The sequence below is a fragment of the Tauraco erythrolophus genome, chromosome 3, assembly GCF_009769465.1.
Source record: "Tauraco erythrolophus isolate bTauEry1 chromosome 3, bTauEry1.pri, whole genome shotgun sequence".
NCBI classification, from domain to species: domain Eukaryota; kingdom Metazoa; phylum Chordata; class Aves; order Musophagiformes; family Musophagidae; genus Tauraco; species Tauraco erythrolophus.
The window spans coordinates 51,700,281-51,720,178 of record NC_141467.1 but is presented as its reverse complement, the minus strand read 5'-3'; the positions used below and the strand labels follow the sequence as shown (position 1 = coordinate 51,720,178).

At 36.9% G+C, this 19,898-nt stretch overlaps 1 protein-coding gene across 3 annotated transcripts in view; it reads left to right on the top strand.

Moving 5' to 3' along the window:
• The window catches only part of ROCK1 (Rho associated coiled-coil containing protein kinase 1), a 96,180-nt gene that overhangs the window by 19,685 nt on the left and 56,597 nt on the right, over positions 1-19,898 (top strand). For 2 of the 3 annotated variants that reach the window (XM_086608597.1, XM_086608599.1), the window contains exon 2: positions 16,377-16,458. In XM_086608597.1, the coding sequence (XP_086464723.1) occupies positions 16,377-16,458 (82 nt within the window). Of the gene's footprint in view, positions 1-16,376; positions 16,459-19,898 lie in introns of those variants that run through there. The other variant, XM_086608598.1, reaches the window with a different exon arrangement.

The following is a 19,898-nucleotide window of genomic DNA, read 5'->3' as shown; positions in this document are numbered from 1 at the left end:
TAGATGCATGCATTTATGTAGTTCTTTAGAAATTGACTCTGTGGTCCAGCAGGGACTTCTGGAAAGTGAAGTACAGGACGTCTGAGAAAAATATAACTCTGAATTCTTGAAATGATACTACTTCTCTTTAATTATTTTCTGGGATATCACTTGTTGATATTTTGTAGTATTTAGAAATTGAGAACCTGCTTTAATAGATGTTCTATAAGCATAGTGTTTATACGAATGGGAAGTAGCAGATACTACCTGATCTAACTGGACATGGATACCACTGGTTATATTTATGTACACACTAGGTATCACTAGTCCCTTAGTTCATGTAGATTTCAAAGAAAGTAGTGCTTTTTCTGTGGCTGGAAAAATGCTTTCATAATAGGAATGCTGGGAAAAAAAATCATGTGGAAGTTGGATGCAAGTCAAACATAGCCTTTCATTAGCTTTTGTTTTATTTTTTAGAAAACATGTTTTCGTCAGTTTCATTCTATTTTTAATGAGAAACTAAATGATGCAAAATGGTCCGTGGGATGGAGAAACAGAAAATGCGATGTTAGTGTGCTCTGATTTGTTTCATGGCAGGCTTCTATGGTGTGACAAAAATACTGCTCACCCTCATCTCCTGTAGAGATTAAGTTAATCAGCCCAAACTCAGCCTCGCTCCCTTGTAAGGACAGGCGGGAGAGACTTTGACAAGATTCCATGACAGTGGCAATGGTCCAGACAGCCTTGGCTCTCTTTCCTCTTGGTCTAAGATTTGTTTTCTCCCCTCTTCTAAATCCGAAAGAAAATCATGCCTTTGGAGGACATGCATCAATCTACTGCATCCTCTTTGGGTGGGGCAATGTTTTTTGCAGTTTCTGAAGTGTTTTGTAGGAATACTAGTATTAGGGAAGAGTTGACTTACTCTTTCATATCACTGTAGCTGGAAAAGATGCTGGAAGAGTTGTTTTTCAGTTATTTCTTAGCATTTCAGTATTTTTGATGCCTATGATGGCATCCCTATAAGCTCAGTGAAAATAACCAGTGTTCTAAAAGTTGAATATCACTGTTTTACGAAGTTCTGCTGCCTGTGTCTCATGCTTGAGCAACTGTGTTGAAAGTATTGGGACATATTTTATTTCTTGATATATGAAGTTGATGACTTCAGTTTTCCTCAAGCTTGAGTCTCAAGGCTTGAAAGGAACATAGAAGAACTTATTTGCCTGTCCCTAAATGAACTTGCAAACCTAATAAATCACAACATCTCTGGGCCCTTTCGAAAATAAGTGTTGGATCCTACTAATGAATTTATAATAGTTCCTCTCTTTCTCTCGTCCTGAAAATCCCAGGTAAACTGATTTGTGTTGTTGCAGTGTTACGTATGATAAAAATCTTACTGATTATCATGTGAGAAATTTACAATTGGAAAAAGCCCCTTAAGTTTCCATGGACAGCTTTGGTTCTGTTCTGTCATTTCTGTACTTGAATATGGAACCACGTTTCCATGTAGGTTTTTGATTTTGTAGTTACACCTCTCTTTTTATACATGCAGTCTAAAGCATTCAGGATTTTAGTCATGACTGTACTATGGTGTCAGCAAGAGTGAAAAGAGTGCTTAGAAGAGATTGGTTACATACTCTTGAAATATTTCTTGACTTGAAAGTAGTCACTGTCAGTGGCTTGGAAATACACTTAAATATCCATTATTAATTAAAAATTATGATGTTAATGGCATTATCTGTACATGTTATTTTTTTTCAGGTGGATTTTGAAAAAGCATGTTTCTTTATCACACCTTTTTTTTTAATTGCTTAAAGGTAGTGGGTAGAACCATGCTGTTCTAGGTCAATTTATAAATTTAATGCATTGGATTCTGGAGTCTGGAAACAATTTATTAGCAGAAGTGCTGTGTTCTATATTAGCAGTGCAAATACTGAAAAATGTGAAAAACTTGTTTTGTTCATGTTAGTAACCAAATTGTGTCAATTCTGAAGAATCAGTATTTTGTGGTAGAAGTAACTTGTGTATATGTAAAATAATTCTCATGGAATTTTTATGATGTTTTGAAAAGGTTACTTTAAAATCATTCATGGAAAAAAGAATAAATACAGAAAAACATTGATTTTATGCATACATGAATCTTCTGTTTTATTGAAAGTGAAGTTTTTCTTTCAATTAATAAATGAAAAAGTCGTCCATGAGCTTTGTTAGGGTTTGCTTTATGAAACTGCATCATGATGCACAAATTCTTCAGCAGTGTTAAGTTCTTGTTTAGTTGCATATTTCAAATATCTGTTTGACATGTGATTGCTTGTGATGGAATGTTTGTTGCAGAAATGTAACTAGAATCTGACAGGAGATTGCACAATCAGAGAAGCTTCTCAGAGTTGATATGCTGCTTGAGTTGTGCTCGACTTCCCAATTTTTATTTTTTTTTTTGCAGACTGTGGGTTGCATGTAGCAATAAAGAAAGGCCTATAGCTTTACAAGTTACTACTTCAGTTTCTGCAAACAAAAAAACCCAAATGTGTTTTTAGCATAATTCTTTCATAACCTTAAGTTTTGGACTTCTGTCATAGCTATTCACCTCTAGTTGAAGAAGTGTTTTGACTTGTTCTAGAGTTTTAGGGAAGAATTTCCCTTTTGTTGGGGGAGTAGGGGAGATTTTGTGCAGTGTTTCCAGACAGCTGGAAAAATTGTGATGTTCTTTTTCTTGAAAAGTTATTCAATTAGTTGTCTGCCCTCTGTCTAAAAAATTAAGTGCTTTTTTGTCTTTCTCTGTTTGTCTAGCCTGTCTCCAGTCACTCTTCTTTTTTGTGGGCTAGATGATATTACTAGTAATAGAGAGGTTTTTTTTGCTTTGATATAGCTTTTTGGAGAGTCTTTTCTAAAACAGTAATTGGACTAATATAATCTCCAGAGACTGATTTGTCAAGGCTAAAGCTAGAACTTGCCTTTTTATTGATTTATAGCTTATTGTTTATAGCTATAGTTAACACACAGTTTTGTTTGTGGCAAACATAATCCAGGTCAGGTGACAACAGGTACCGTATGGCTGATGAGGTATTGTTGCTTTATAGAAAAATTAGTTACCTTTCCTCTGACTTGCTGTGTTGCAAACTTTGCTGGTAATGTTTTTTTTGTTTGGTTGTTTTTTTGTTCACGCCTCCCCATAGCAGAGATAACGCTTTTCAGACGAAGGTATAGTGGGGAAGCTAGAGGCAGCAATTTAAGGTATTGATGGGGAAACTTATTCTACTTGTACCATGATGCATTAAGCTAAGAGATCTAAAGTTGTTTTGCATATTAAACAGCTTTTACGAGAGCTAATGCACTTTTATTAGTCGTTTGCAGTAATGGATTATGTTTCTTCTTATGAATATGTTGATATCATGCGAATTCCCATCTTGTCCAAGTGACTAAAGCTTACTTCCTGAAGTCTGGCTTCATGGATACCTGCCTGGAAAAAATCTGAGAGGCAGACAGCAATTTCCCAAGCAACATGTGGAGGGGGTTCTATTTTGTTTGCTATGTACTGCTATTTCTTAATGGAATTGTGCAGTTGCTTTCCTTTCATTGAAGTCTTTACCTGATTCCTTGCAAGCTTCTGCCCAAAGAACCCTAAGACTTTTGAGCTGAGACTGGAACAGTTTCTCTTTATTCTTTCATATCTCTGATCTGTCTTCTATACCATTTTATTGAAGGGAAGTTATGTAGTAGTATTTGCATCCATAGTGTTAATTTTTATGCATTTTACTTTTGCTTTCTAGTGACTCTTTCTTAGAGTGTTGACTCCCATTGGTTTAAATTGGTAGTTGTAAGTGTGTGTGTTTAAAATGAAAACATTAGGACTGCTAAACCAGAAGCGGTACATCTATGTGTGCTGCCTGTGGAAGAATCTGTCCTCCCAGGATAACCAAGAAGGCTGTGGGGACCTCAAAGGACTTTTGCTGATGTAATTTACAAGTGAGATTTGGCTTTTTTTTTTTAAATTTTCTTAAGCAGTTACTTTAGGTTTTAGGTGGGGGAACGGGGCTTGCCTTATATTTATGGTGAATATGATAACTTTGAGAACTCGAGAGGATGTGAGGTCACTCTTTTCCCCCACGAGGTATTTCTGTGGGTAGTGTTACCCTGCTGTATGTCAGATTGGCTGCTCATCTCCAGTTGCAGTTGTTACAGTAGCTGGGAACTCTAGACCTATGAGGCACTTGCTAATGCCAAGTGCTGAAGCCGCTGGGGAATGCAGCTTCCGTGGTGATAAATATCAGTCAGTTTTTTAACTACCAGTACTCCTCCGTCTTTTAACACGATTTAAATATATATGCTTTAAGTGTAGCTGCATTCAACATGTTTAATACAGTTTTATTGAAAAGGGCAGTTTTAGAAACTGTACTTACGCTTTATTTAATCCTAGCATTAGACAAATATGTCTTGATAAATCATTTAAACCTAAAGTATGCCATCTATTTTCTTATTTTCTGCACATTAAAATATCAAGAATCTATGTAGCCCTCCAGATAGTTATACAATTGTTTTAGTCTTTTTATGTAAGGTGTTCTGTTGATGGCAGAATGTGCCACATTTGTTATAGAAGCTTTGTAGTTCCTAAAACTTGCCCACAGAGCACATCAGTGCATGTAAGTGAACCTTTTTTAAGGAAAATAAGCTGCAAATATCCAGAGATCTCACTTGCTGCGAAATGAAATAATATAATGTGACTTTTGCTGCTGTTATGCATAGAATTATAGAATGGTTTGGGTTGGAAGGGACCTCAAAGATCATCTAGTTCCAGCCCCCTGACCTGGGCAGGGAAACCCTCCACTACACCAGGTTGCCCAAAGCCTCATCCAACCTGGCCTTGGACACTTCCAGGGATGGGACATCCACAACTTCTCTAGACAACCTGTTCCACTGCCTCACCACGTTCAGTGAAGAATTTCTTCCTTATATCTAATCTAAATCTGCCCTCTTTCAGTTTAAAGCCATTGCCTCTTATCCTGTCACTACACGCTCTTGTAAAAAGTCCCTCTCCAGCTTTCCTGTAGGCCCCCTTTAAGTACTGGAAGGCTGCAATAAGATTCCCTGGGAGCCTTCTCTTCTCCAGGCTGAACAGCACTGATTCTCTCAGCCTGTCTTCATAGAAGTGCACCAGCCCTCTGATCATCTTCGTGGCCCTCCTCTGGACCCACTCCAGCAGCTCCATGTCCTTTTTATGTTGGGGACCCCAGAGCTGAACACAGTACTCTAGGTGAGGTCTCACAAGAGCAGAGCAGAGGGGCAGAATCACCTCCCTTGACCTGCTGGCCACACTTCTTTGGATGCAGCCCAGGATACGATTGTCTTTCTGGGCTGACGGCGCACATTGCTGGCTCATGTTGAGCTTCTCATCCACCAGCACTCCCAAGTCCTTTTCCTCAGGGCTGCCCTCAATCCATTGTCTGCCCGGCCTGTACTTGTCCTTGGGATTGCCTTGACTCATGTGCAGGACCTTGCACTTGGGCTTGTTGAGTTCATGAGGTTCTCACAGGCCCACCTCTTGAGCCTGTCAAGGTCCCTTTGGATGGCATCCCTTCCCTCCAGTGTGTCAACCACACCACACAGCTTGGTGTCGTCAGCAAGCTTGCTGAGGGTGCACTCGATCTCACTGTCCCATGTCACCAACAAAGATGTTAAACAGTGTTGGACCCTATATTGACCCCTGAGGAACACCACTTGTCACTGGTCTTCACTTGAACATTGAACTGTTGATCGCAACTCTGAGTGCGACCATCCAGCCAATCCCTTATTCACTGAGTGGTCCATCCATCAAGTCGGTGTCTTTCTGTTTTAGAGACAAGCATATTGTGTGGGACAGCGTCAAATGCTTTGCGCAAGTCCAGGTATCTGACATCAGTTGCTCTTCCCTTATCCACCAACACTGTAACCCCATTGTAAAAGGCCACCAGATTTGTCAGGCAGGATTTGCCCCTATTGAAGCCATGTTCCCACATCACCTCCTTATTTGCCATGTGCCTTAGCATAGTTTCCAGTAGGTTCTGCTCCATGATCTTGCAGGGCACAGAGGTGAGACTGACTGGCCTGTAGTTCCCTGGGTCTTCCTTTTTTCCCTTTTTAAAGATGAGGGTTCTTCCTGAACTATTTTCAAACAATATCTATTGTACCTATTACTGCATCAATTTTACTGAAAGATACTCTTGGTGATGTTTTGGTTTATAGTCTTCTTCCTTGAAGACACTGCTTTCTCATCTGATAGTTGTTCTTAAAGAGGTAGTATTAAAGGGAATCAATTCTGATGCTAAATTGAAATAATAAAACATTAATATAATAAATTAAAGTTTGGATATAAAGACTATTAACCACAAAAAACTATCCTAGTGTAATGAAATTAGTGTTGTAATATAGTGCTAGAAGTTTGAGTTTGGAAGGGAAGGAAAATCCCACTGAAATACATTGTCTGGAATGCATCTTCAGACAATGAACTTTCCATAATTTTAGGCATAAAATAGTGACTTCAATAGATGTTGTTCAGAACAGATCTATGGATCCGAGGTTCCTGCATCTAGTCGGTGGACAAAGTGGAGCCCTGGTGTGAAGGAACTATGACTTGCCCTCAGTTTTAGGGGCAACCTGAGGCTTGTAGGTTCTCTGAATTATATGTTTACTAGGTACTGACAGGATTCTTGTGTGCTTACTGTATATGAGTTGATTTCAGAGATTTACACCACATTTTGTTTTAGTTTATTTTAGGAGATGTTTCAGGTGGTAAGATTAATTGCTGCAGTGGAAAACCAGCAACACCTGGAAAAAGTATGTGCCTGTGAAAGAGATTTACTACTTGTATCTATACCTGTCTGTAGCCTTGCACCTGAGGCTTTGTTCATTGCAAATATGGATGTTAACAATATTGGGAGGTCTGTAGGCTCTGGTGTTAGTGACAGCGTGTATTTTGATATATATGTGTGTGTATATCAATATATATTGAGATATCGATATTAATTCATCATTTACTGAGTCATGTAGTAAGTGTATACTCTAGCAATTTGTCAGTAAAAATGTTAAACAGTTGATGTTTGAATAGAATGCAAGTACATGTACTTACATATGTAACTAGACAGAATGTGATACGGATGAAGTTTGCAACTACATCTGCGATAACTCTTTAAAAAGACTGAAATGAAAGCAATAATCCGTCCTGCTTTCAAGAATCCTGCCTTGAGGTTTCAAGATCTCCTTATTGAGATTTTTAAATATACTGAATTAAACTCTTAACTCTTTGCTGAGTTAAAAAATTTTCTTTGTGAAATGTTATATATTTAATCTAAATTTGAAAATGCTTTTTATGAATATTGCAATATATTACGAAGTAATGAACTCTGTAGAATTGTATTATGCTGGCAGTGAGAATGGGCGATGAATCAAGCGCCTTGCATTCAGGCTTATATGTCAGTTTGTATACTTTTCCAAGTCTAACAATGTAATGAAAATTCTTAAGTGAAGTGTCTTAACTATGTCTACACTGGGTTGTCTGCTTTAAAGAGGAAATACTAAACTGCAGTTTTCTGTTCTCTGGACAGCAAAGTAAATGAATGTGATTAATGTCAAACTAGGTAGAAAGATCTTTTGATTAGAAACATAAATGTAGCACTATTGGCATTGGCCTGAAAGCTGGCTTTCAAACAGTATTCTTGCCTGAAACTAGCGAGTTGTATAGATCTATTTAGTACTTGTTTCTCAGGTAAACTTACACTTACTCATTTAGTTAAAAAAAAAAAAGTATTAATGTTGGGTACTGGTACCAGAGGAGAGTCCTATGTGTGTTTTCCCTTATCAATGAAGTTGCAGTTGGGTATTCCCTAAAACAGTAAGTATTAAAGAGAGGTCCAAGGTTTTCTCTTGATTCAGTCAGTAGTATCAGAAAAAGTCTGTCCCTGTCACAAAGGAGTAATGGCTGCTGTGGACTTACTTGAAGGGCTGAAAAACACGAATCATGCAAAGCTTATAAGCCATCTAGTGAGGTTGTTTTGTTTATCACTTGTACCACTGGTAAGGAGTTAAAGGGTATTTTTGATAGGTTAATTCACTTCAGGAACTACATTTATGCAAACCAAAAGCATAGCTTGGTGTTGTAGACAAAATGGAATTGTTTAGATCAGAAGGGACCTCTTAAAATCGTTTAGTCCAACGCCTTTGCTCAAGCAGGGTCAGCTAGAGCAAGTTGCCCAGGACCATGTCCCGTCAGGTTTTGAATATCTCCACAGATGGAGACTCCGCAACCTCTCTGGGCAACCTGTATTTGACCACCTTCACAGTAAAAAAAAAAAAAGGTTTTCTTGCGTTCAGATGTAATCTCATGTTTTTTGATTTGTGCCCATTGCCTCTTGTCCTGTCAGTAGACACCACTGAGAAGAGTGTGTATCCATCTTCTTAATTCCCTCCCATTTTATACACATGGGTAAGAATCCCCCTTTGAGCCTTCTCTTCCCCAGGCTGAACAGTCCCAACTCCTTCAGCTTCATAGTGCGAGAGATGCTCCAGTCCCTTAATGATCTTTATGGCCCTTTGCTGGACTTACTTCAGTGTGTCCATGTCTCTTTTTTACTGGGGAGCCCAAAACTGGACCCAGCACCGCAGGTGTGGCCTCACCAGTGCTGAGTAGAGAAGGATCACCTCCCTCAGTCTGCTGGCAATAGTCTGCCTAATGCAGCCCAAGATGTTGTGGGCTGCCTTTGCTGTGAGGGCACATTGCTGGCTCATGATCACTTTGTTGTCTACCAGGACCCAAGGTCCTTCTTAGCTGAGCTGCTTTCCATCTGGTCAGCCCCCGCCAGTATGTACTGGTGCCTGGGGCTTGTCCTCCCCAGGTGCAGGACCTGGCATTTCCTTTTGTTGAACTTCTTGAGATTCTTCCCTGCCAGTTTCTCCAGCCTCTCCAGGGCCTTCTGATGGCTCAGAGATCCGGTAATTCAAAGAAACTTCTAAGGTGTTTTTTTTTGTTTGTTTGTTTTTAATGATGAAGTTGAGGTATTACTTTTCATGCATGTTTGAAAAGAGGATATAAAAACTAGCTTCTCACTTACAGCACTTAAATAGGCACTCTCGGTGTCAATAGTTGACCACAGAGATCACGTATGTATTATGGGGCATTACAACAAATTATGATGAACAATAAAAATGAAGTTCAGTCATGTTTGTTCATTTAAAGTATGAGGGGAAACTTTAGCGATATAGAAATAATTAGGAAAATATCTACAATACAAGGCACTAAAATATGGATAGTTGGAGTTGTAGATCTTAAGAGTTACTTTGGTCTCTCCAAAAAAGGAAAAGTAGCAAAGACTTTAAACTTGGGTAACTGCCAGCTGGTCCAAGGAATGCAAATTCTGTATGCTGGTAATACCCATTAAGGTTTTGGTTTTTTTTTTAGTTTCTTGAATGCTAGATAAATAGTAAAATAAATGTCTCAATAACAAAATTTCAACTGGATTTAATACCTTTTTCTTTATTGTGTTCTTCCACTGGATGATACTATGTCATAATGAAATGTGTTTGAAGTAAAAAATTCAAAATATAAAGATGCTGTAACTTTACTCTGATAATGTAGGTCATGTACCTTATTTTTGACTTTATATCACTTGTGGATCCTGAGATAATGTTTTATTGAATTGAAGTTGTTTGCAGTATGTTGTGAAATATCCTAACAGTAAATTTTGCTATAAAATTGCATTAATATTAATTAATACATCTGAATAAAACCAGCATTACATAAGTGTAGTGAGTTTCAAGATTAAGAAATGTAGTTATGGAGTGAGGCAGTCCAGTATAGTCATAGTAGAACTGACAGTTTGATGCATTAAAACTTTGGAAATGGCTTTAGATCAAAATGTGGGAAAAAATCCAATTAATATGAGACTGTAAGTCAAACTGAAGAAAACCAATACATTTTAGAGGAATCTAATGAAAACAAGTAGTGTAACAGCCTGAGAAATTCAATGCTAATAGATTGTGTAGTTAATGTGTATGTTAATGATAACTTTTATGTTATTGCATTCTGTATTTTTAGAAAAACTGAAGGGAAAGTAAAGGAAAAAGCTGTTGCAGAAACCTCTCTGCTCATTTCTTCATAAAGAAGCTTAGAGGAGTTTCCATACTGAAATCCTTCTTTACACTGTTCAAGCTAAAGTGGTACTAGAAAAGTGTTTTAGACAAAATGGCACAAACATTATGATTGCTGAGATGCTGTGACTGCTTGATATTTGTCCATCTTTTTTGTACCTGATTGTGTCTCATTAAGTTGTGTGTGTATAACCATGTATTTATCTACACTAGTGCTTAAAACTGTTTTGAAAACAGTAAGGAAGTTGGTAAACATATAGGTTTTTAATTATTTTTTCTATCGAAGAAAAAAATCTTGTGGTTAATGCAGGAGCCCCCAGCTGAGTAGCAAAACAAGTGAGCCCGCAGGTGTTATGATAGGGAAGGGCTAACTCATCTATTTTGGAAGAAAGCCGTGCTTTGCAAACCTAGTGGAGTTCCTTGAAGTAGTTGCTGAGTATGAGGATAACAACAACCTTTTGATGAGGCTTTTCATTTAAAGTTTTATCAGAACTAAGCTGCTTTGGGCTAGGCTTGTTTTGTGGATGGATGAATAAATGAAGTAAGAGCTGGTGATCAGTTCATTCAAAACAGAGAGACCAGTAATGGAGTCTAACTGGTCTGTGCTATATCACAGTCAAAAGTGATCTAAAATGATGAATAATAATTAATGATAGAGTAGTCAAAATTAAAGCTATAGCAAATCACAGAAGAAATGAATATTCTTTGGTACCTGGGTGATTAAAAGTGAAGGTGAAATTCAGCATCGATGAATGTTGAGCGAGAGCATAGGAGAAAAACCTCTCATCTTTATGTACGTGTGTTGAATGTTGAACTAGATTTGATTTATAGTACCTAGTTTTGTGAAACAAGCAAGTTAGTATGCACCGACTGTAAAAGTTAACCAAGTAACTTAAACTTTAATGAACAGAACAGGAAACATTGTTATACATTGTGTACTTAAAGTGTCCTTACAACTCAAATACTATTTGCAGTTTTCCTCCCGATTTAAAATGTACGTAGTAGAAATAAAAAAGCACTGGGGGGGTTGTGATGGTGGGAATTGGAATAGCTTTCATACAAAGATAACTGGAAGAGATGACCAAGGGAGAAATGATGGAAATGTGTAAAACTGTCTTGAGGCAGATGGCTAAAGAGTCATTGTTCCTTTTCTGACTGAAGAATGGCAAGCTCAGAATGAGGTACAGTTTCACTTGGCCTGCAGGCAGTGGAATTCATATCTGTATGATGCTGTAAATGCAAGAGATGAAAACAGGTACAGAAAATATTTGGACAAAATCACTGAAGGGAATTCTGGTTAGAGCTATAAAGTGTGACAGCACCATTTCTGGCTCACAGATACCCCGGAGAAGTACTACCATGTGCTAGACTTCTTCATATCCTCTTTCCCAGGCACCCTTACCGTCATTTCCAGAGACAGTATGTGAGTCCAGACTGGCCTTTGATTTCACTCCATGTATCTGTTCTTTTGAAACTTCTGAGTGTGGTGCAGTAATGAATGAAAGCAAATCAACAGAATATGTGGAAATTTTTATTTTCTATGGAGGAACTCTCTGCATATTGTAATGGCTCCCTAGTATGCCTCTTTTTAATTTCAGGATAAAAGCAGATATTTTAAATAGATGAGGAAACTATTGATGATTTCATTAAACAAATGTGATTTAGAAAAGACTGTATCAGACTGTGAACTGTTTGAGTGAAGGACATTAGAAAGGAAATTTTTTTCCCTCTTCTTTTTTAATTACCTCTGAAATACTGTTACCATATAAGATGTAAGTGGAAGTCATATGTTTGCCTTTATAAGCCAATTTATTTGAGTAGTTTAATTTAACTATTAACATAAAAGGAAAATGTCTGTGTAGACCTCAAAGCTAATCAGGAAAATTGCCCTGTAATGACAGAATAAGGTAGACTTATTGTTAGCTGAAAATACCTCTAAGCTACAGCACGTGTTTCTAAGAAGTATGGGATATGCTGTATTTAAGAAAATGCATACTAAAAATATATTGAACCCATCCAAGTAGGGAAAAATCCATCATAAAAATGAGGCCTTATTTTAATAAAGCGTATTAAATTATTTGGTATATGACTGCCTATTCTAATGATGTCTCAGTGTCCTTTAAATGGAGGAGGGTATGGCTACTACAGGTTTTGAAGGAAAGATGTTCCTTCCTTTCTGTATTAGGAAAAAAGTCAAATGGCATATTGAAAGATTGCACAAGATGGCAACAAGAAAGCTGAGAGTTGAGTTATCTCTGCAGCCATAAACAGTAATGATCGTGCCTTCTTTCATTTGGCTTTTACCCTTTTTCTCCTAACCATTATTGCCAAAGCTCTGCCGTGTGTTCCCATCTCTGTTCAACCGGCATTGCCTTCTCACTGTTGAGCTAGTGTGCTCCTACTCCCTGTTTGTTCGCCAGTGATACCACTGGAAATAGCCCTGCTTCTGTTTCCTTTTGTACTGGGACAGTTTGTAGCATTCACAAGTTCTTCTGTTTTAGCTAACATAAGTGAAGTGAAAAGGCTATTGCATGTTTTATGTTATACACTAGTTATGCTGAATATTTTACTTCCGTTATTCACAATTCTCTAAAATTACCTTAAACTTAGTCTTGTTTTTGCAGTACACCATTAAAATAATATCATGCTATTTTTTCTTCAGAAGCATACTTCAGTTGAAGACATTAGTTAAGGATTTGCAAGTCTCTTCTTTATTATAGGGACCTCACCCCACCTCTACCTTTTTTAATGAAAGTTTTGAACTACCATAGTTTCTTCTCTGGATACTGTAGCAAAGGGGAGCTGATTATTGAAGGGCCTTTTAAATAAGCAGCTCTTGGCATGCAACTTCCTTAGATGATGTTTGTATGATTTTCGAAGTGTGATTTGAAGTGAATGCAAGACCAATAGCTTGAATCTGTATTTCAAAGGTGTTTTTTTTGTGAAATGTTTTACTTGAAAGAATTCCTATCTCAAGATCTGAAAGGCAATATTTTTATAGTGAATTTTGAATTAAACAATTTTGAAATTTGCTTTTGCTTGTTAAAAGTGAATTTGTATACTAATTTTCATGTTTATCTTAGAGCTTTTAAAGAGAAATACAACAAAATACCCAACATGCCTGACAGACCAATGAAACCATTACACTTTTGGTACTACTTGCTTTTTTCTGCATAGGCTTATATTTTAGTATTTTGAAAGCAAAAGTATGATACCAAAGTAAGATTAATGTTAAAAATTTATAAATATTCCCATTTGTCCTATATTGTTGTATTCAGTGTTTAAAGTCTGCCATCCTCTAACAAAAAAGACTGAATTTAGGCTTTTGAAGGAAAACTCTGAAATGAAGCAGGTAATTGCAGTGCCTCAGAGCAAACCAAGATTTTGAGAATTTTGTTGCCCTTCTACTTGATGTGTGGAAAAGTTTTCTGTGTTAGTTGTGACCCTGGACAAATTGATTGACTCAACAGATTTGAAGATTTAAGGGCAGAGTAGACCCCAAACTTTGGCAATTCATCACCATCACTCATCTGCTTTTAAAAATCCCTGGATGTGACCTAACAGCCTTGAGGATGTTCTTTGCCTAGTGCTGCTCACAGCATGGGGCTCAGTGTGTAGAGCTACCAGAGCAGTTTGTGCTGCTCTACAAGGAATTATCATGATTTCTGTGTTGAATTGAAATCCTTCAGTGGATTTCCTGGATGTTTGCTATGAGTCTTTGGAAAAGATGTCTTTTAGTAGGTTACAAAGTATTTCTTGCTAAGTTGCATTTACCTTACATAGCTGTATTTTCACATCTGTCTTTAATCCCAATTGTTGTTGGCCTCTTACTTTAAGTATATTACTGACACATAAACCTTTTTTCTTGTTGCCATTTGCTTTCCTTTTTCATCATCAGTGTAAGTCTAAAAAGACAATCCTTTAATCGTAGAATCATAGAATGGTTAGGGTTGGAAGGGACCTCAAAGATCATCTAGTTCCAACCCCCTGCCATGGGCAGGGACACCCTCCACTACACCAGGTTGCCCAAAGCCTCATCCAGCCTGGCCTTGAACATTTCCAGGGATGGGACATCCACAACTTCTCTGGGCAACCTGTTCCAGTGCCTCACCACCATCAGAGTGAAAAATTTCTTCCTTAGATCTAATCGAAATCTCCCCTCTTTCAGTTTAAAGTCATTGCTCCTTGTCTTATTGCTATATACCCTTGTAAAAAGTCCCTCTCCAGCTTTCCTGTAGGCCCCCTTTAAGTACTGGAAGGCTGCAATAAGATTCCCTGGGAGCCTTCTCTTCTCCAGGCTGAACAGCCCCAACTCTCTCAGCCTGTCTTCATAGCAGAAGTGCTCCAGCCCTCGGATCATCTTTGTGGCCCTCCTCTGGACTTGCTCCAGCAACTCCATGTCCTCCTTGTGTTGGGGACCCCAGAGCTGAACGCAGTATTCCAGGTGGGGTCTCGTGAGAGCAGAGTAGAGGGGTAGAATCACCTCCCTCGACCTGCTGGCCACACTTCTTTGGATGCAGCCCAGGATACGGTTGGCTTTCTGGGCTGCCAGTGCACATTGCCGGCTCATGTTGAGCTTCTCATCCACCAGCACCCCCAAGTCCTTTTCCTCAGGGCTGCTCTCAATCCATTCTCCAGCCAGTCTGTACTTGTGCTTGGGATTGTGCCCTGGCTATATTTAAGGGCTGTGAAAATATTGTGATACTTTTATTGATTCTTATCATTTTCATTGTAACATTTTAGTTCAAACTAAGCCACTGTGTGGAGAGGTAACTTAAAACAGAAATGTTTTTATGAAATTAACAAATTTAATAACATCCAGCCTTTAAAGTAATTCTGATTATCCTTGTAGTTTTACTTCCTTACCCCTGTTTTCAAATTCTAACATGATTTTACTGCTTATTCTCATTATATTTGAAGTAAATAATTTTCCTTGCACATATTTCAAAAGTGAGGACTGCAAGCCTATAAATTTTTTTTTGATAGCATTTAATTTTTTATAGCTTAAAATCCTCTGTAGAATGAGGACCCGGAAAAACATTTGAATTTGAAGTGAGGGATCAAAGACTAATTTTAAAATCTGATCAAGTGGGTTCTCTAATATATATTCCTGGAAAATAAGTTTTCAGAAGGCTTATACTCCAGGTTTTCTTCAGGTATAGTTGCTTGGTAGATGTAGCAGTCAAAGACTGATGGATCAACTTTCAACCATGTATTACATAATTTTATAAAAGCTGTAAACAGTCAAATTAGGTCTAATCAGATGTGAACTGATCAGATAAAAGATGTCTTGTCGAACATCTCACTCCCAACAGGTCAATATCAGATAGCGTAGGCACATAGGTATGAATTGGACACATAAATAGCAGTACGTGGCCTGGCACGCTTCATTAACATTCAGCAATTTGTGTTTTATGACCTTCCTCTCTATTTGTGCAGTTGTCACTTAAACATTACCTAGTTGAGAAGGAAGATTTCCTAATGCTATTTGATTCTTCGTGATATAATTCCCTAGAATACTTGATCGTTTTTGATTAGACACCATCTGTGGCTTTCAACCAAAATATCTGGTTTAATTTTTCTCCGAGAAGATGCAATCCACTGAAGAATCATGTATACCTGTTGTAAAATTTAGACTTAAACTTTAAGTCAGGAAGCTTATGGCACTTAACAAGACCTTGAAATGGTCACCATCTTTGTTATTGTATTTTGCTTTTGGTTTTTTGGTGGGTTTTGTTCATAGGGATGTATTCCGTGGCTGTAATGCCAATGGGTTTTTTGCAATTCGTTCCTAGATCTAAGTTAGAATGTAGCTGCCAGTATCTTGTTCATCAAAATTCCCTCTGAATTCAATGAATAAAATGGTAATTAAATTACCATCATTGTCCTGTTTGCCAATTGCCACTTGTGTTCAAGTGCCCACTGTGTGATACACTGTGACTTCTTAACATTATTTGACTTAGTTAGAACTGGTATTTGTTCTTTTCATATTTGAAAAAAGTATTTTTTTCATGTAAATGTGAAGCTATTTAAGGTAGTTACTAATTCATAGAAGTATATTTGTTTTGGGATGGATGAAGATTAAGTTTTCATTGAAGAGTCCAATGGAAATAGAAGAGTAATGCCTGTTTCATGTAATTGCCAACTGAATTGTTAAATAAATGTGAATGATTTCATTTGTATGGAAAATGGATAGGGACAACTTTTTTTATCTTCTATCTTCAATTAGCACCATGTGTAATTATTTTTCCAAACAATTTTGCCTGTTGTGTTTTTTTTTTCAGGATGGATTAGATGCTTTGGTATATGACTTGGATTTTCCTGCGTTAAGAAAAAACAAAAATATTGATAACTTCTTAAACAGGTGTAAGTATTTAATGTTTCAGTTGCTAAATAGCAAAAGAGTATGAATACCTGCAAAAATAAAGAATAAAAATGTTTCTTGCTTTTTGAAAGGCAACTAGGGGTTTGAGATGCATTAAGTTTTTAGGTGCAACTTGTTTTAAAAGTCTGATTATTTATATATTTCCCAGTGAGAACTGGCAGCTATCTACAGAAATCTGATCCCAGCAATTGGATGTCCAAGTTTCTTGCCACTGTAAATGGCATTGTTTTCAGTGGCACAAAGCCTTTTAAGAGAAAGGCCTGTTATCTTTGTTCTTGGCTATCCTCTGGATCCCCGTAACTTGTTTTTGTGATTTCATGTACTAATATATAATAAGCAATTAACAGTAAAACAACGTAACATGTATGCGGTGTCAAGAAATCATATTAAAAATTTGTTCACTGACAGACTAAAGCATGTGCTTTGTAGACTTTTTTTTTAGTATAAAATGTCTTTTCATTGTCCTATGAAATTCTTATACTGCACAGCTGCTGTATTTACTTGTGTATGCAGCTGGTGTGTGTGCAGGATTTTTCTCTGTATTTGCTCTGTATTTTTCCACTACCAGATTTCCTACACATTCTACTCTGTAATAACATTTTAAATGAATGAAGTTGATTTTTTTTCTTACGGAAGTCCTAGTTTTGTAATTTTCGTAATTAAAAAAAAATAACCAAAACAAAAAGGCATGTAAGAGTTAAGGGTTTTCTAAAGGCTGCCAAACTGGCAAATTCTAGATATAATGGCAGAGACGTTTGCCGATTCGAAACTTGCTTCTGCCTGTGGATTTGAATGCGCAAGCCTTGAAATTAAACTAATGTTATTAGAGTTTTACAGGCTTAAGCGTCTAAATTAAATGTTGTAATAAATGACTTTTGTGGCAAATATAAAGTAGTTTGACTAAAATAACTTTTATCTGTTTCATTTAAATTCATGTTTTTGTTTTCAAGGTGTTTTCAAATAGTTTACTTGGTGCAACTGTAAGCAATGATAGGTAATTTGTGGGTTTTATTTTATATTATTTCCCCTTTGTGGGAATGTGAGTCGACCAGATCTAGTTGATGGCTCACTTGCGTTTAAGCTGGTTGCTGAAAGGCACAAGTTCAAATGTTCTGTTTAACTTTTCACAGTTCAAACTGTATTTGATATCGTACACTGTGTTACATGCACATTTCGTAAACTCTGTTATTTACAGAGAAGGTGTGGTGAAAGTTTTGCAGAACAGAGAAGCTGTACTAGGCAAAGGAAATGCTCATTGCAACAGATAATTTGTAATTTTTATCAACGATGAAATCATTAGTGAGTCTCAAAGAGCTTCACTTTTGCAATTGGGGCTGAGTGAAGGAAAAGAAAACTTATATTTACAGTCCAATAATGAGTATCTGGTAGGTATAAATTATATACTGTGTAAGATGTAACCTGAAGGAATATGAAGGTGGAGAACAGACTATGTTCAGACTGCCTTTAGAACACTAATCTTGCTGTGTTTGCTGAAATATGAGTGAGCTGTAGATGTGTAAGTAGTGGCCTTAGAGGGAACTGTGAAGTCTAGTTTGTCTCAAATTTCTATTAAAAAAATAATAAATAGACATATAGGAACACTTTCATGTTTATTTTTTGTTCTAATAGAAAACTGTTTAAAATATTTTTTGCAGTATTAGCTGTCCAAACAGTTCACACCATTATTCTAGAACTTTAAAATAAATTTATAAATTTATAAATTGCAAATAAAATGGGAGTTTTGCTGTTTTAAAGACTGATTGCCCTATGAGGCAGTCCTCATCCCCTCTTATTTTTCGCTGTTTACATTGTATATTTGTGGAGCCTCCAAAATCTGCTTCTACTGCCTAAAGTTGTGAGAGTTATTTTTGTAAATGTAGAACCTTATCAGAACTAAAAGAATAAAGAAATCAATATTGAAGATGGTTGAGAGCCCTGCTTTGCAACAGGGACTTGGTTTGTTTCAAGGCAGCATCTAAGCTTATACTCAAACTTGAGGGCAGGTTGGAGAAAGCATTCTTTTGCCATGGGAGCTACCCCGCCTGTTCATACAGGTTAAGCTGGCCGGGTCCTCTGCTGCTAGTGGGAGATAAGGAACTGCCCATTTAAATACGTTGCAGCCTGATAAACTTTGTTTAGCAGATCTTAGCATACGGAGGTCGAATTTCCAGCATTGTTACTGTAACATATTATCTGAAGATAATGGAATGTTGAAGTATGTCTCTCAAGCAGTAAGTTGCAGCTGCTCGCAAGACCAGTTTACATTATTTAAAAATCTTTAGCTTGGATTGCTCCTCAGATCCATTTTCCTTAATTCTGTTTTGGCCATAGGTGAGACTTGTGATTGAAACCCATTTAAAGCGTTCCTATTGTGCCTAGCTTTCTTTTGCACCAATATCAAGATTTTTTTCAATCTGAAGCAGTGGACCTCCTGTTGTGGGATTACTAGGCAGTAAGTTAGCCATAGCTGGAAAATTGTTATCATGAGAATTGCTGCATTTTAGTTCCCTGCAGTCTTACTCATCCTCCGCCGTAGGTCAGTTTTCACCAAGGCAAATAAGGCAATGTGTGGGTTTTTTTTTTAATTACTGAATATTTTAGTCTTTGTGTTAAATAATTTGTCAGAAATTACAATTTTAATATAATTTATTGAAATCAGCTAGTTGTATGCTGCATTATAAAGGGATGGCTTTACGTTAGACCGTAATGCCACAGAGTATTTATTCAGACAGAGCTATGTTTCTTCCTGTTACGGTTATAAAATCTTACTGAATTTTAATTGTGCATATGCTGCTTTTGTTTTATGGCCACTGTAGGTAGAAATCTAATGGTAATTTTCTGTTGTTTAATCGTTTTGTTGTTTTTTTTTTTTTTTAAAAGACAAACTTAAAAAATGACATTTCTCCTCTTTTCTCTTCCCCTGTCCTTACTTCTTTCTAAACTTGGCTTTTAGGCCTAGAATAATATTTTTTAAAATAAAACATCGTTGCATAATTTATTTTATTAGAAGCATATCTGTTTCAGTAGATGTTCCTTGCTTTTAGAAATACTGCAGCATGAAGCTTTTCCATGTAATCTCATGCCAGTGTTGACCCACATGTATTAAAATAGACTGTTTTAATCTTTGACCAAATTTGGAATTAGAATATCTGCCCACTGGGAGTTTGTAAGTTATTGTAGTTTATAGAATGACAGGTTTATATAAATAATTGCAATGATTCCCACTGCATGTTTTAAATTAAAATCTACTTTTTTGAGAATTAGAAATAGTAAAAGTGCAGAAAAGTGAAAACTTATATTTTTAAAATAGCTTCTTCAAGTGTCTCGTATGTTTACTTTGTGATATTTTCTCAGATATGCTGCATATTTATCCAGAAATAATCTTTTTATACTGATCAGCTTACAGGCAAGATCATGCTGG